The following is a 15880-nucleotide window of genomic DNA, read 5'->3' on the forward strand; positions in this document are numbered from 1 at the left end:
TATTTATTTATTTATTTATTTATTTATTTATTTATTTATTTATTTATAAGTAATCTCTATGCCCAGTGTGAGGCTTGAACTTACAACCCCAAGATTAAGAGTCACATACTTTACAGACAGCCAGTCAGGCATCCCAGCCCCTCAGGGTTGTTTGTTTTTTTTTAATGTTTGTTTATTTTTGAGAGAGAGAGAGAGAGAGAGAGAGAGAGAGAGAGACACACACACACACACACACACACACACACAGTGTGAGTGGGGGAGCGGCAGAGAGAGAAGGAGACACAGAATCTAAAGCAGGCTCCAGACTCCAAACTGTCAGCACAGAATCCGATGTGGGGCTTGAACCCATGAACCCTAAGATCATGACCTGAGCCAGTCAGACGTTTAACCAACCGAGCCACCCAGGCACCCCAACCCTTCAGTATTTTTAATCAGCCTCACAGAGCAGGACTTTTCATATACCAAACTGTTGATTATCACTGTTCCTCTATTGGCGAGCTCTATCCAACTCCTATCTCATCCTTCTAGAATCAGCTCAAATGTGCTTTCTTCTGTCACAGCTTTTGTCACTCTTTTGAACCCCCGACCACAAGCAGTCACCCTTCCCGCTGGGATTTGTTCATTCCCCTGATAAAGGGCCAGTCTTAAGTGTTTCATCTTGTTTGTTCTTTTTCCCATTAGACTGTGAGCACCTTGAAGGATTGGTTTTTTACTCATCTTTAGGTCCCAAAGATGCATTTATTAATATATCCAATTAATACATATATGTATTCAGTGCCTCCTATATAAGAATCACCATTCTGGGCATTGGGTGTCAATTGGGAGTGATTACCAAAAACTAGGTATATGTAGGTGAATAAAGCAATATTTAATTTATTTATTTTTTAATTTTTTTTAATGTTTATTCATTTTTGAGAGAGACAGAGCATGAGTGGGGAGAGGCAGAGAGAGAGGGAGACACAGAGTCTGAAGCAGGCTCCAGGCTCTGAGCTGTCAGCACAGAGCCTGATGTGGCACTTGAACCCACAAACCATGAGATCATGACCTGAGCTGGAGTCAGATGCTTAACCAACTGAGCCACCCAGATGCCCCAAAGCAATATTTTTTAGGAAGTTTTTTTGTTGTTGTTTATGTTTATTTATTTTGAGAGAAAGAGGGAGAGAGAGAGCATGAGCAGGGGATGGGCAGAAAAAGAGGGAGAGCGAGAAGCCCAAGGAGCTTCAGACTGCTAGCGCAGAGTCTGACAGGGGGCTTGAACCCACGAACCATGAAATCGTGACCTGCACCGAATTTGGACGCTTAACAGACTAGACCACCCAAGGGTCCCTAAGATTTTAACTACTCTCTACACCCAACAAGGGGCTCGAACTCACAACCCCAAGATCAAGAGTTGCATGCTTGGGGCGCCTGGGTGGCTCAGCCGGTTAGGCGTCCAACTTCAGCTCAGGTCATGATCTCACGCTCTGTGCTGACAGCTCCTGGAGCCTGGAGCCTGTTTCAGATTCTGTGTCTCCCTCTCTCTGACCCTCCCCCATTCATGCTCAGTCTCTCTCTGTCTCAAAAATAAATAAAGGTTAAAAAAAAAAAAAGAGTTGCATGCTTTACTGACTGAGCCAGCCAGGCACCCCAAGTTAGATGATTTTTTTTGAATGTTTATTTATTAGGGACAGAGAGAGGCAGAGCTTGAGCATGGGAGGGGAAAAGAGAGAGGAGGGGACCCAGAATCTGAAGCAGGCTCCAGACTCTGAGCTATCAACACAGAGCCCAACATGGGGCTTGAGCTCACAAACTGAGATCATGACCTCAGCCAAAGTCAGATGCTTAACCGACTGAGCCACCCAGGCACCCCAGCAAGTTAGATGATTCTTAAAGTCATTCAGAGGAAAGCTTCAGCCAGAGCTGGAATCTGAACTCGCTGGAGAGCAAGGCCCTGATGAGAAGTGCTAAGCACAAACCCTGAGGGCCCTCCTGTAAGCCAGCAAAAGGAGAGCAGTCCTGGTCTCCCTACGGGATAATAGGACTGCTGTCTATTGAGTACTTATGTACCAGCCACATTGGTCTAGGGGCTGATGGAGTTAATTTTGATGCCTCCTATTTCATTGGGAGACCAGGCAGCTGAAACAGCAACCAAGATTTTTAGGGTAGTGAAAAGTGTTCCGTATGGTACTGTAAAGGTAGATATATGTCATTATGCATTTGGTAAAACCCATAGAACTATATGATGCAGGTGCTTCTGGATGGCTCAGTTGGTTAAGCATCTGACTCTTGATTTCAGCTCAGGCAGGACATGATCTCATGGTTCATGAGTTTGAGCCCTGCGTCGGGCTCTGTGATGGCAGTGCAGAGCCTGCTTGGGATTCTCTGTCTCCCTCTCTCTCTGCCCCTCCCCTGCTTGCTCTCTATCTCTTAAAAAAATAATAATAATAAACTTAAAAGAGCTATATGATGCAAAGAACTGAACCCTGATGTGAACTGTGGACTTAGGTAATAATAATACATCATAACAAAATAAATAACTTTAAAAATAATAATCAACTGTAACAAATGTACCACACCAATATATGTTAATACAGGAAACTGAGGGGTCAAGGAAGAGGGAATATTTGGGGACTCTACTTACTGCTTAATTTTTCCTTTTTTTTTTTATTTTTTTTTAATGTTTATTTATTTTTGGGACAGAGAGAGACGGAGCATGAACGGGGGAGGGTCAGAGAGAGAGGGAGACACATAATCTGAAGCAGGCTCCAGGCTCTGAGCTGTCAGCACAGAGCCCGACGCGGGGCTCGAACTCACGGACCGTGAGATCATGACCTGAGCCAAAGTCGGACGCTTAACCGACTGAGCCACCCAGGCGCCCCAACTGCTTAATTTTTCTACAAACCTAAAACTACTCTAAGAAATAAACTCTAGGGATGCCTGGGTGGCTCAGTCAGTTGAGCATTCGACTTTGGCTCGGGTCATGATCTCGTGTTTGTGAGTTCGAGCCCGACGTTGGGCTCTGTGCTGTGCTGACAGCTCAGAGCCTGGAGTCTGTTTCGGATTCTGGGTGTCCCTCTCTCTCTGCCTCTCCCCTGCTTGCGCTCTGTCTCTCTGTCTCTCGAAAATAAATAAACAATAAAAATATTTTTTTAAAAAACTCTACTAATTAAAACCACCACCAAAAAAATCTCAGCTGACACCTGTTGGGATTTGATGAGGAACAGGTGGAAGACAAGGAAAGGAGCAAAGGTAGGAAGTCTGGGGGGACCTGCTTGTGTCTTCATCCTTCTGTCATTTTTCTCCTTGGTCCTGGAGACAAACTCCTCACCACTTTTCCTCCCCCTACCGTATTTACACATTCAGTCTGTCTCCCCTGTCACTCCCAAGGCATGGGAGTTAGAAATTTGGGTAATTTCAACAAAAAGTCATTTTCACATTGAGGAGGATGGTGATTCTGACTAACTAAACGTGGAGATAGGGCCAGTTATAGAGAGTGAACTCAAGTCACGAATGGGAGAATCTGACAGGATCCAAAAACCCCCTGGGCTGTACAGAAGCAGCAGACTCTTGAGGTGCTCCATGGATTTAGGGTCCAGGAATTTCAGGCAACAGTGTTGGATGCCTCTAAATCCAGTTCCTCCTCCCAATTTTAGGATTGTGTCCCGGTAGCTCCCTGAAGACTTACTCCTCTTCTTCTAGAAAACTTTTTTCTTTTTCCTTCTGATTTCTTTTTGCTCATTAGGGGCCCCTCCTGGGACTGAGAGGAGTAAAATTGGAGGAGGGACCAGGGATTTGTTCATTGGCCTAATGCCTTGGCTGTGTGCCAGAGGTAGGTTATAGCACCAGAGAGGAACCTGTATGGCAAAACGATGTGGCGACTTCTGTACCAGTTTTAGGAAGCACCACATGTCATCGTTCCCTATTTCCAGACTACAGTTTCTCATCTAGACCCCTAGAAATGAGAAATGAAGCTCAATGCCTACAGTTCTGACATAGGCTTAGAAGTACTATCGGGGTGGAGAGCTGGACATCCGGCTTGGGAGCAGGCACCTTCGATTCGCACGCAACCAAAGAGCGATTTAAAAATGGGTGATGTCGGGGCGCCTGGGTGGCGCAGTCGGTTAAGCGTCCGACTTCAGCCAGGTCACGATCTCCCGGTCCGTGAGTTCGAGCCCCGCGTCGGGCTCTGGGCTGATGGCTCAGAGCCTGGAGCCTGTTTCTGATTCTGTGTCTCCCTCTCTCTCTGCCCCTCCCCCGTTCATGCTCTGTCTCTCTCTGTCCCCAAAAAATAAATAAACGTTAATAAAAAAAAAAATTAAAAATGGGTGATGTTGAGAAGGGCAAGAAGATTTTTGTTCAGAAGTGTGCCCAGTGCCATACTGTGGAAAAGGGAGGCAAGCACAAGACTGGACCAAATCTCCATGGTTTATTTGGGCGAAAAACAGGTCAAGCCCCTGGGTTGTCTTACACGGATGCCAACAAGAACAAAGGCATCACCTGGGGAGAGGAGACATTGATGGAGTATTAGGAGAATCCCAAGAAGTACGTCCCTGGAACAAAAATGATCTTCGCTGGCATTAAGAAGGCAGGGGAAAGAGCGAACTTGATAGCTTATCTCAAAAAAGCTACTAAGGAATAATAGTTGGCCGTTGCCTTATTTATTACAAAACAAAAATGTCTCATGACTTTTTTAATGTGTACCATGTTTAAATTGATCTCATACACCAGAATTCACATCATGAATAGCTGATAGAATATTTCTTTTGGACAGTCCTTATTTAAATAAGATTGGCTTGTGGTTAAATGAGTATGATTCGCTTTTTGAACTTTGATAGTAATTCTAGTTCAGCAAGTGCTGTCACTGTTTTCTCCTTTGAAAAATATGATTGGGGTTGATTAGATGTTGAGCTTTTCACAGAGATGGTAAATGACATCTCTAAACTTACAGGAGATTGGTTTTATATTTAGATTTATGTAACTGGTTATGTTAATATATTTAAATACTGAGGAAATCCCTTCACTGTATCAGAACAGCAAGACTCAGCTGTGTTTCAAGTTGTGTTTGTTAGCCTGTTAAAGGCAAGGGCTGAAGATAAGCTGGCAATGTCCACTTTATCTTTTTAGTCTTAAATATGCCAATTTAATTAAAATTCCCTGCATTTAAAATGTTGCCTTTTGCTTAATGAAAGGCATTTTATTTTTATTTTTTTTTAAATTTTTTTTTCAACGTTTATTTATTTTTGGGACAGAGAGAGACAGAGCATGAACAGGGAAGGGGCAGAGAGAGAGGGAGACACAGAATCGGAAACAGGCTCCAGGCTCTGAGCCATCAGCCCAGAGCCCGATGCGGGGCTCGAACTCACGGAGCGCGAGATCGTGACCTGGCTGAAGTCGGACGCTTAACCGACTGCGCCACCCAGGCGCCCCAATGAAAGGCATTTTAGTGTGGTCTATGTATAATTTTAAATAAAGAATATTAACACTTCTCACATTTTATAGATGATCTGTAAGGTCAGATGCTTTTAAAAGTCAGCATGATTGGGGCGCCTGGGTGGCTCAGTTGGTTGGGCGTCCGACTTCGGCCTAGGTCATGATCTCACGGTCCGTGAGTTCAAACGCTGTGTCGGGCTCTGTGCTGACAGCTCAGAGCCTGCAGCCTGTTTCAGATTCTGTGTCTTCCTCTCTCTATGACCTTCCCCCATTCATGCTCTGTCTCCCTCTGTCTCAAAAATGAATAAACGTTAAAAAAATTTTTTTTTAAATAAAATTCAGTGTGATAAGTTATAGCGGCAGATTTGGCTTGTGAATTCTTTACTAAGTTATAATTCAGGATTGCTTTCTACATAGCTATTCAAAAATACAACTGTGGAATTACCACAACGTATGATTGGTAATGGTGCTTTTGTTAACTCGTTAGAAGGGTTAAAGTAGAGGAGATATATCATCAGCACAAATTTGTAAATTATGTGATAATGCTTAAGATAATTAAAAACAAAATCACAGATAAAAAAAAAGAAGTACTATCAGGGTAAGGCAACAACAGATGTTGGTGAGGATGCAGAGAGAGGATCTCTTTTGCACTGCTAGTGGGAATGCAAACTGGTGCAGCCACTCTGGAAAACAGTATGGAGGTTCCTCAAAAAATTAAAAATAGAACTACCCTACAACCCAGCAATTGCACTACCAGGTATTTATCCAAGGGTTACAGGTATACTGTTTGACAGGGACACAGGCATCCCAATGTTAACAGCAGTGCTATCAACAATACCCAAAGTATGGAAAGAGCCCAAATGTCCATCGATGGATGAATGGATAAAGAAGATGTGGTCTATCTATCTATCTATCTATCTACACAATGGAGTATTACTCGGCAATCAAAAAGAATGAAATCTTGCCATTTGCAACTACGTGGATGGACCTAGAGGGTATTAGGCTAAGTGAAATTAGACAGAGAAAGAAAAATATCATATGATTTCACTCAGATGAGGACTTTAAGATACAAAACAGATGAACACAAGGGAAGAGAAGCAAAAATAATATGAAAACAGGGAGGGGGAAAAACAGACTCTTAAATATACAGAACAAACAGAGGGTTACTGGAGGGGTTGTGGGAGGGGGGGGATGGGCTAAATGGGTAAGGGGCTTAAGGAATCTATTCCTGAAATCATTGTTGTACCATGTGCTAAATAACCTGGTTGTAAATTATTTTTAAAAATTATAAAAAGTAATAAAAATATTTTTTTACCTTGTTTTGTGTATTTTGGGGCTGATCACTTCCCTTTGTATTGCTAGTGTTCATAAAGAAATCAAAATAATGTGTATGTTGAGTATTATGAGCCAGAGCACACATTTAATCCTCCACTTTGGGGGGTATTTAAAATACTTCATTTAGAAAAGTATTCATTTGTATGTTTTTCCCTTAACCCCATTCACTCTCACAGGAATGCACTGGTGAAAAGAGCAATATATTTTTTTCTTCATTACTCAGTGAGGAGACTGCTTTTCACACACATAGTGACCGAGAAATTGCTCAGTAAATGCACAAAGTTTGAGAGATAACTAAGTACTTACTCTTATCTGTACACAGATCAAAAGCAGGTAGTATACATAGATGATGAATTATGTAATTGCATAAGAAGATAGAAAGATACATTTTTGAAAATTGAATTTCTGGGGGCACCTGGGTGGCTCAGTTCAGTTGAACATCTAACTTCACTTCGGCTCAGGTCATGATCCCACAGTCGTGGAATCAAGTCCCACGTCAGACTCTGTGAGGAGTGTGAAGCTTGCTTAAGATTCTCTCTCTCTTCCTCTGCCCCTCTCTCTGTTGCTCATGTGCTCTAAAATTAAAAAAAACAAAAATGAAGTTGAAAAAAAAAGTACTATCAGGGTAATAAATGTGTTTAAGTAGGGTATTGCGCAAGAATGACATGGTAAAAACAAAAGTTGCTCTGATTTGGTCTGGCTTGCCAATAGGTTCTATTTTCTCATTTTTCTACCCGGTAAGCCCATTGAGTAAGAACTATTTTGGTGTCTCCTGCCCAGAAATCATTGGTGTCCCTGCCTTTTGCCTCCCTGCTTCCCCAGAAGAGACAGGAATTTTTCCCGATCTAGGTTTAGGCCTAGAGAAATCTTAGGGTAACAGGGATACAGGGCAGGAAAAGCAGTAGCCACAAAGGGCGATGGCCTTTTTGTCAGCATGGGGCAAAGGTGAGGAGGAAAAGCCTGAGCCAGGAGGAGGTGGATAAATATTTGTGAACATATGTCCTTCACTGTTTTCAGAAGGGCCAACTTTTTTTTTGGCTGGAATGAAGAGAAGGTGAGTTCTAGAAAGCTGTCATTCAGATTAGAGAAGCACCGAGGAAAGGACGTGTTCGGACCATCTTATTCCTCTGGCTTGTTTCTGGAGCAGGTGAGGACTGCCCACAGTTTGTAAGGGTGGGGGCAAAGTTGTGTCCAGGGTAATTAAAGTTTCCAAGGGCAGGGCCACTTCCAAGCTCTGACCGGTCTTGGTGTCACTTTGTCCCAAGCCTTCCCTACTTCCCAACCCGAGCACTTCTTTCCAGCAGGGCTGTTCCTGCTGACCCACCATGATCCAGGCTGTGCTGCTCCTTTGCTGTGTCTTTTTTTTTTTTTAAGATTTAATTTTTTAATTTATTTTTAAATTTCTTATACATTTATTCTTGAGAGACAGAAAGAGATAGTGAGTGGGGGGAGAGGCAGAGAGAGAAGGAGACATAGAATCTGAAGCAGGCTCTGGGTTCTGAGCAAGCTGTCAGCACAGAGCCCGACGTGGGGCTCGAACCCACAAACCATGAGATCATGACCTGAGTTGAAGTTGGACGCTCAACCGATTGAGCCACCCAGGCGCCCTTTAAGATTTTATTTTTAAGCAATCTACCCAACATGGGGCTCAAACATAGCCCCGAGATCAAGAGTCACATGCTCTACCAACTGAGCCAGCCAGGCACCCCTTTGCTGTGTTTTGCTGTCCTCGTTGGCAGTCTTTCCAAGAAATGTCCAGAAAGGGGCCCTGAACTTCCAGCCATCTTTGACAAAAACTGGGCATTCTCTGAAAACACTCTCCATCCAGATCCCTCTCCCATATCTCAAGACCTTCCAGGATCTCTTGCATGCTACCCACTCCATAGCCACTCTGCCTGAGTACCTATCCTACTTAGCTGTGGGGATGTCCCTGGAGGAGGTTGGCTGCCCAACTAAGGCTCACATTCTGCAGCTTCAGCTTGTTAGGATGGGAGGAAAGGACATCAACTGAAACCCTCATCCATGAGAGTAAAAAAGCAGACAGAGGAAGGCATTGGCAATACAACGTTTATCCTGAGGGATCTGGGGGATCTGGAGGGAAACTTGGATAAATCCAACACTCAGCTATTTACCCTGAGGGATGTATTGATGGTGGCAAATACACCCACTGGTGAGGTAGGTCTACCAGCCATCTCCCATGTTGCTGACACAGTTCAAAGAATTTGCTGTCAATATCCCCTAGAACTGCAGGAATAAGTCTTGGGAACATGGGGAAGGATTGGGCAAAAAGCTGAAGCAACCCCTAAGGTAAGAAAGGACCTCTCAATGTCTATGGATGATGACAATATAATTTATCAAATGTTCCACAGTTATTTGGAAGTGCTTTATGGAGAAATTGATTCAGGAATTTGTCTAGGTTTACTTCAGATATTCAATGCCAACTAAGAAACAAGTGTCTTTTCTCAGGACTATGTTCAAAGATGGGGCATGGTAAGTAGTTAGAAATGTAGCAGATCGCTCAGGACAGATGTATGCTCTTTATTTCATGCCAATGCTAAAACACATGTGACTGGTGTTAGCCTTGCCCCTCCCCACTTAGAAAGTCCCAGCCTCTAGTTGTTATTCCATTTTGCTTTCCTTTTCTTTTTCTTCAGTCATCGTATACTGTGCATGTAATATGTACTAAGCATGAGAAGTATTTTAACCTTTTTCTCATTCATCCACCCTGTACTAAATCCCCAGCTAGATAGATGCTGTAGCTCACTAATTTAATTCTTAACTGAAAAGAGAGACAAAATAAAATGGGGTCTTAGGTATTGAGGTCGAGAGTGTAACAAAGGGACAGTGTTTGAGCAGCCAATACAAAGGACAACTATTTGCAGAGATTACATCTCTTACCGGTTACGGAGGAAAGCAAATCTTTCCTTTCTTCATGGGGCAGAGAAGTGGGCAGAACTGGATTGAGGAGCAACCAAACCTACCAAGACAAACTCACTTCTCGCCTGGACTGTATGGTAATTTGGGGTCCCCTATAAACGGATGGTAATAAAGCAGAGGAAGTCTCTGGTGACTTGAAGATGGGGAAGGCCAGATGGGAACAATTGGGCTGCATTTCCTATTTCTGGGGCCTTTACCTAAAAATAACGGAAGCTTGGAGATGATGGCTGGAGGTGTGCCCCGAGTCCTGGGCTCCTTTCAGACCACAACCCTTAGGGAACTGGTTTGTATTTTTCTGGTTTGTCGCCTCTCCAGTGTACTGTTTCAGACATGTGTGGCCTCAGATTCATCACGATACAAGTTGAGCTGCTTTTTTGCTACCTCCTGCTGTACCCTGTGGATGCCATTTCATATGGAAACCAGACAAATATTCTGATGCACCTTCCCTCATCCTTGAGGTCCTGGCCACCTTCCTCAGACCCTTTGTTCTGCCAGACCCTGCTCCCAAAGTCCCTGCCTGGCTTCACCCACGTGGCCCCTCTACTCAAGTTCTTGGTAGGCTTGCCACTGCTGATCACCCTGGAGAAAGCTGGCTGCCAGGCTGATACCTGGGCCCTGCAACTTCAGTTGTATCATCAGGGGGGTGTGAAAGCTACACAGATCCTCATCCGGCATCTTCAAGGGCTCCAGAAAAGCAGAAGCACAGGGAGGGCAGTTTCAGTGGATGCCCTGGCCTCTGCTCTACAGCTGTTGACCAGGGAGCAGCGGGGCCCACAAAGAGCCCAACGATCCCTACCCATCAATGACTGTGAACAGGAGCAGGAGCAGGGTGTGCACGATATAGTCCAGCTGTTGCCAGGAGTGGGAACCTACTACAACCTGGGCACAGCTCTGTATTATGCTGCTCAGAACTGCTCAGACAAGGCCAAGGAACGAGGCCAAGATGGGGTCATAGATATGGGTTATGACTTTCTGATGACCATGGTTGGGTTATCTGGGGGACCCACAGGACTACTAATCAGCGCTGCACTTAAACCTGCAGTGAAGGCTGGGATTCAACAGTTGATCCAGTATTACTATGTGAATGAGGCAAACACCCCTCTGCCAGAGATCAGCGAGGAGACTTGGGGGAGGGCTTTAAATGTGAGTGACCTGGAAGAAACAACTTCCAAGGCCCTTTGACCTTAGTGTCGCACCATTATTAATTCAGGGCTTATTTAATAGCTATGACTTATGCCATCTTGAGATGGCGGTCTTGGGATGTAAAAGGTGGTCCTAACAGAATGAACAAATCTAATATTTTGACAAGCTGTAATGTGTGTTTCTTCAAAATCCAAATCTCTGGTTTGTTATCAATGAGGAAGGCAGTGCTGTAAAATGCAGAGTTTTTTCTTTTTTAATGTCTATTTATTTTTAGAGAGAGACAGAGAGAGCGTGCAAGCACGTGCACGTCCAGGGGAGGGGCAGAGAGAAGGAGACAGGATCCAAAGCAGCTCTCTGCCCTGACAGCAGAGAGATGGATGCAGGGCTCAAACTCATGAACCGTGAGTGAGATCATGACCTGAGCCGAAACCAAGAGTCTGTTGCCTACTGAGCCACCCAGGGTCCTCCAAGTACAGGTATTTTATTTTTTATCAAAAAATTGTTTAATGTTTGGGGCACCTGGGTGGCTCAGTCGGTTGAGTGTCTGGCTTTGGCTCAGGTCATGATCTCACAGTTTGTGAGTTCAAGCCCATCAGGCTCTGTGCTGACAGCTCGGAGCCTGGAACCTGCTTCAGATTCTGTGTCTCCCTCTTTCTCTGCCCCTGCCCTGCTTGTGCTTTGTCTATCTCTCAAAAACAATAAACATTAAAAATAATTTCTTTAATTTTTTTAATGTTTGTTTATTTTTTTTTTAATTTTTTTTTCAACGTTTATTTATTTTTGGGACAGAGAGAGACAGAGCATGAACGGGGGAGGGGCAGAGAGAGGGGAGACACAGAATCGGAAACAGGTTCCAGGCTCCGAGCCATCAGCCCAGAGCCTGACGCGGGGCTCGAACTCACGGACCGTGAGATCGTGACCTGGCCGAAGTCGGACGCTTAACCGACTGCGCCACCCAGGCGCCCCTAATGTTTGTTTATTTTTGAGAGAGAGAGAGAGCGAGCACAAGCAGGGGAGGGGCAGAGAGAGGGGGAGACACAATCTAAACCAGGGTCCAGAATCTGAACTGTCAGCACAGAGCCTGAGGCAGGACTCTAACTCATTACCTGAGAGATCATGGCCTGAACCTAAGTCGCTTGACGGACTGAGCCACCCAAGCGCCCCAAAATGCAAGAATTTTAAAGTTTGGGGTTTGGGGGGCGCCTGGGTGGCGCAGTCGGTTAAGCGTCCGACTTCAGCCAGGTCACGATCTCGCGGTCCGTGAGTTCGAGCCCCGCGTCGGGCTCTGGGCTGATGACTCAGAGCCTGGAGCCTGTTTCCGATTCTGTGTCTCCCTCTCTCTCTCTGCCCCTCCCCCGTTCATGCTCTGTCTCTTTGTCCCAAAAAATAAATAAACGTTGAAAAAAAAATTTTTTAAGTTTGGGGTTTGGAGTCAGAGGATTTGGATTTCAATCCAGCCTCTACTTGTAAGAGCCTCAATGATCCCTGACCAGTAACTTAACTTTTCTCAAAGTTCAGTTTTTAAAATGTCTAAAGTGATAATCATTTTCACCTGGATGGCTTTTTGTGGAAATTGAAAATGATACAATGAACCTCAAGTGCTTAGCAAGGTACCAGTAATAAATATTATTTATTACTACAGCTCCTCCCTTCCTAGCCCAAAGTGTCGAGATTCCGGTCCCGCCTCTTATGGAACAGAGCCTGAAGTGCCCAGGGCTAGTCTCGGTTTCGCCGGCTTGGCGCAAGTTCTCGGAAATCAGCTGTTTCAGTCCTGGGCTATTCCGTTAATTGGACTCCTCCCTCCGCGGGGCAGGGCGTACTTGAGCTATCCCATCAATCCCTGGAGCTGGAAGTGTGATTTCGGGGCCGCTTGTCCCGCCCCACCGGGGGGAGGAGTTGTGGCACCGCCAATGAACTTGGAAAAGTTGGGCTGAATGGCAGTTAGCGTCGGGGTTGCCAGGCTGTGTTCAGCCGGCCACTCGCGCCAGCCTGCTACGAGGGGGCGGATCCGAGGGGCGGGCCGAAGAATGAGGGCGGGGCGCGATTGCTGGTGCCTGAACTCCTTGGGACCGGAAGCCTTGCCCTGAACCGCTGGAGAGAGCAGGGGCTGCTGAGACCCTCGCCAGGTACAGGCCCAGAGTGGGCGCGCGGGGGTCGGAGTGCTGGCGCGAGTTCCTCTCTGGGAAGGGCGGCAGGCCCCGGCGGTACGTCCTGGAGTGGTAAGTCTTCATTCCGGGGTTGAAATAGCTGTCCTGTGCTGCATGCTGAATCTCCCCATCCTGTCCAGCCCAGCTTCCGAACTCTTTTTTTTTTTTAACATTTTTTTTTTAAACATTTTTTAACATTTTTGAGAGACACAGAGCACAAGCAGGGGAAGGGCAGAGAGAGGGGGAGACACAGAATCCGAGGCAGGCTCCAGGCTGTGAGCTGTCAGCACAGAGCCCGACGCGGGGCTCGAACCCACATACTGGGAGATCATGACCTGAGTCGAAGTCGGACGCTCAAGCAACTGAGACCCCCAGGCGCCCCACAGCTTCCCAACTCTTAACACCCACCTTCCCAGACTCCCCTGCAGCCTCCGATACCCGTGTTGCATTTGTTCAGTGCCTTAGCCAACGATTTTACCTTCCGGTCTGTGTTAGTTTTGATGCTCACTGTAAAAAAACAAAACAAAACAAAACAAAAAACAAACCATGTCCAAAGGTAGATATGATTTAACATCTTTCTTTGCTAAGTATAAGGGACAGGGGCGCCTGGGTGACCCATTCGGTTTAGCGACCCACCTTGATTCTCTTGATTTAGATTCAGATCATGATCTCAGGGTTTGTGGAATCGAACCCCAGGCTGTCAAGACCAGCGCCTACTTGGGATTCTCTCTCCCTCTCTTTCTGTCCCCTCCCGTCCTTGTGCTCTCTTTCTCTCAATATGAATAAACATTAAAAACAGATCAAAAACAAAAAAAGGGACGGAAAAACGAAACGATTTGCCTAAGGTTACATACAAAATGCAATTCTTTTCTGAAAAGCTGATTGAGCACAAAATATGTACCTAAGAGAATGAGGGATCATTGGAAAAAAAACTAAGTGTTACAGATTTTAACCTTTGTATTTGTGATTTATTTGGGAAGACTATGGGTTTTGTTGTTGTTGTTTAATATTTAAACCTCAGGGTTTACTTGAGACCTTGCTCTTTTGGTACCAGCTGAGATTAGTTCCTTGAGAACTGGGGTTTCTCCATTTTTTTTTTTTTTTTCTTTTGTTAAGTTCAGTAGGCTTCATGGCCAGCCTAGTGCAGGGCTTCAACTCACAGTCCTGAGATCAAGACCTGAGCCTGAGATCAAGAACTGGACACTTAACTGACTGAGCCACCCAGGTGCCCCTCCATTTGTTTTTTTAAAGCAGTACAGGTATGCAGTTTAAAAAGGCAAGCACTAGTAAAAGGATTAAAACAAAAAAATAGGAGCCCCTGGTCAATCATTTCCTCTCCATGTTTTACTTCAAAGAGGTGGAAAAGCATCTCATGATTATTCATACTGGGGGGGGGGGAGAATTTCTCCCACCCCAAACATTTTTCTTTCATTTGTAATAAAATCATGTGACCTTTTTTGGAACACAGATGTATGTAAACACTCTTTTCTGTTAGGCTCAGGCTGCAGCAAGAGTAAGTTTTGGTTCCTAAGCAGACAGATGGCAGTGGGCAGGGAAAGATAGGAAGAAAGATTCTTACTTCAGCCTGCTTGGTGACAGACAAAAACTAGTTTTGAGGGAAATTTCTCGGTGAAAAAGCAAACAAACAAAAACCTTTGCTTTCTATGTCCAGCCCACCCTGGTGGGAAATAAAAAAAAATTTTTTTTCTGGGTCTCTCACAGAGTTGATAATCTACACGAAAAATTGGAGGTTAATAAGAGTCATAAAAGTATCACAGTCTTAGGGATTGAGTGACCCCTTTCACAGTATTTAAACATTTGGAATGGAGTTCTTCCTTCCTACATGGAGAGCAGATTATAGGGTATACCTGTCTCTTAAGAGGTGTCAACCTCTGATAAAGCTTTGGAGCCAGCAGGGATTATGCTGAAATAAATACTTCTTAAAGATTAAAAAAAAAAATTAAGTTTATTTATTTTGAGAGAGAGCGCACGCAAGTGAGAGTGGGAGAGAGGCAGAGAGAGGGAGAGAGAGAATCCCAACCAGGCTTCTCACTGAGTAGGCTCAAACCCATGAACTGTGAGATCATGACCTGAGCCAGAACCAAGATTCAGATGCTTAGCTGACTGAGCCACCCAGGCCCCCCTAAAATAAATACTTCTGACTCAAATTGATGGTTAAATGCTCCAGCATAAGTGAACACAAACACAAACAAATAAATCTAAAATAAATTCATTGGGGACAATAGATGAAATAAATAAAGGTGGTAGAAATATTAATGTTGGTGAAGCTGATGATTCCTTTACTATTCACTCTGCTTTGGTGTGTGTTTGAAAATTATTAAAACAAAAAGGCCTACATATTGGAGCCCTTGAATGGTACTTTCTGGAAGAATATGCACCAAACTGATAATATTGGTTACCTATGGAGAGAAAGGGAAAGGACCAAGATTGGAAGTATGGTCAATGTAGCTTTAATTTTTATTTTTTCTTACCTGTATAATTTTAAATTTGTAGTAATAAGCAATCATGAGACTGTGGATGATTTAGTTCAGCAAAATTTCCAGTTGGGAACCTGCATCCTTCAGACTCAGATCCCAAATGGCGCAGTGGGAGATGCTACAGAATCTCGACAACCCTTTTCAGGATCAGCTACACCAGCTCTACTCAAATAGCCTCCTGCCAATGGACATTCGACAATGCTTAGCTGTCTGGATTGAAGACCAAAACTGGTAAGGACTTCAGGAAGTTGGGTACAGGTGGATGAGGAAAGTGGTTTCCTTCTTCTGAGTCCCCAGGATCTTGTAGACACCAAGGGCAGGAAGGGGTTCGAAGGCTTCAAAAGATAGTAGCAACCCTGCAGAGAGGCTTTTTTTTTTTTTTTTTTTTTTTTTTTTTTTTTTTTTTTTTTT

General features: G+C 44.5%; 2 protein-coding genes and 1 pseudogene across 3 annotated transcripts in view; all 3 read left to right on the forward strand.

Moving 5' to 3' along the window:
* Positions 1-4290: 4290 nt before the first annotated feature.
* On the forward strand, positions 4291-4784 carry LOC121040927 (cytochrome c-like; annotated as a pseudogene).
* A 3018-nt stretch (positions 4785-7802) lies between these two features.
* APOF (apolipoprotein F) lies at positions 7803-10990 on the forward strand. The gene is made up of 3 exons (XM_040491719.1): positions 7803-7891; positions 9686-9758; positions 9997-10990. The coding sequence occupies exons 2-3, from the start codon at positions 9756-9758 to the stop codon at positions 10861-10863; spliced, it is 870 nt and encodes a 289-aa protein (XP_040347653.1). The 5' UTR covers positions 7803-7891; positions 9686-9755; the 3' UTR covers positions 10864-10990.
* A 1856-nt stretch (positions 10991-12846) lies between these two features.
* The window catches only part of STAT2 (signal transducer and activator of transcription 2), a 17934-nt gene continuing 14900 nt past the window's right edge, over positions 12847-15880 (forward strand). The window contains exons 1-2 of one of the 2 annotated variants that reach the window (XM_040491715.1): positions 12847-13043; positions 15486-15700. In XM_040491715.1, coding sequence (XP_040347649.1) covers positions 15570-15700 — 131 coding nt within the window. In that variant the 5' untranslated portion in view covers positions 12847-13043; positions 15486-15569. Of the gene's footprint in view, positions 13044-15485; positions 15701-15880 lie in introns of those variants that run through there. The other variant, XM_040491716.1, reaches the window with a different exon arrangement.

Source organism: Herpailurus yagouaroundi, unplaced genomic scaffold (assembly GCF_014898765.1).
Source record: "Herpailurus yagouaroundi ecotype Mexico unplaced genomic scaffold, PumYag 182, whole genome shotgun sequence".
NCBI classification, from domain to species: domain Eukaryota; kingdom Metazoa; phylum Chordata; class Mammalia; order Carnivora; family Felidae; genus Herpailurus; species Herpailurus yagouaroundi.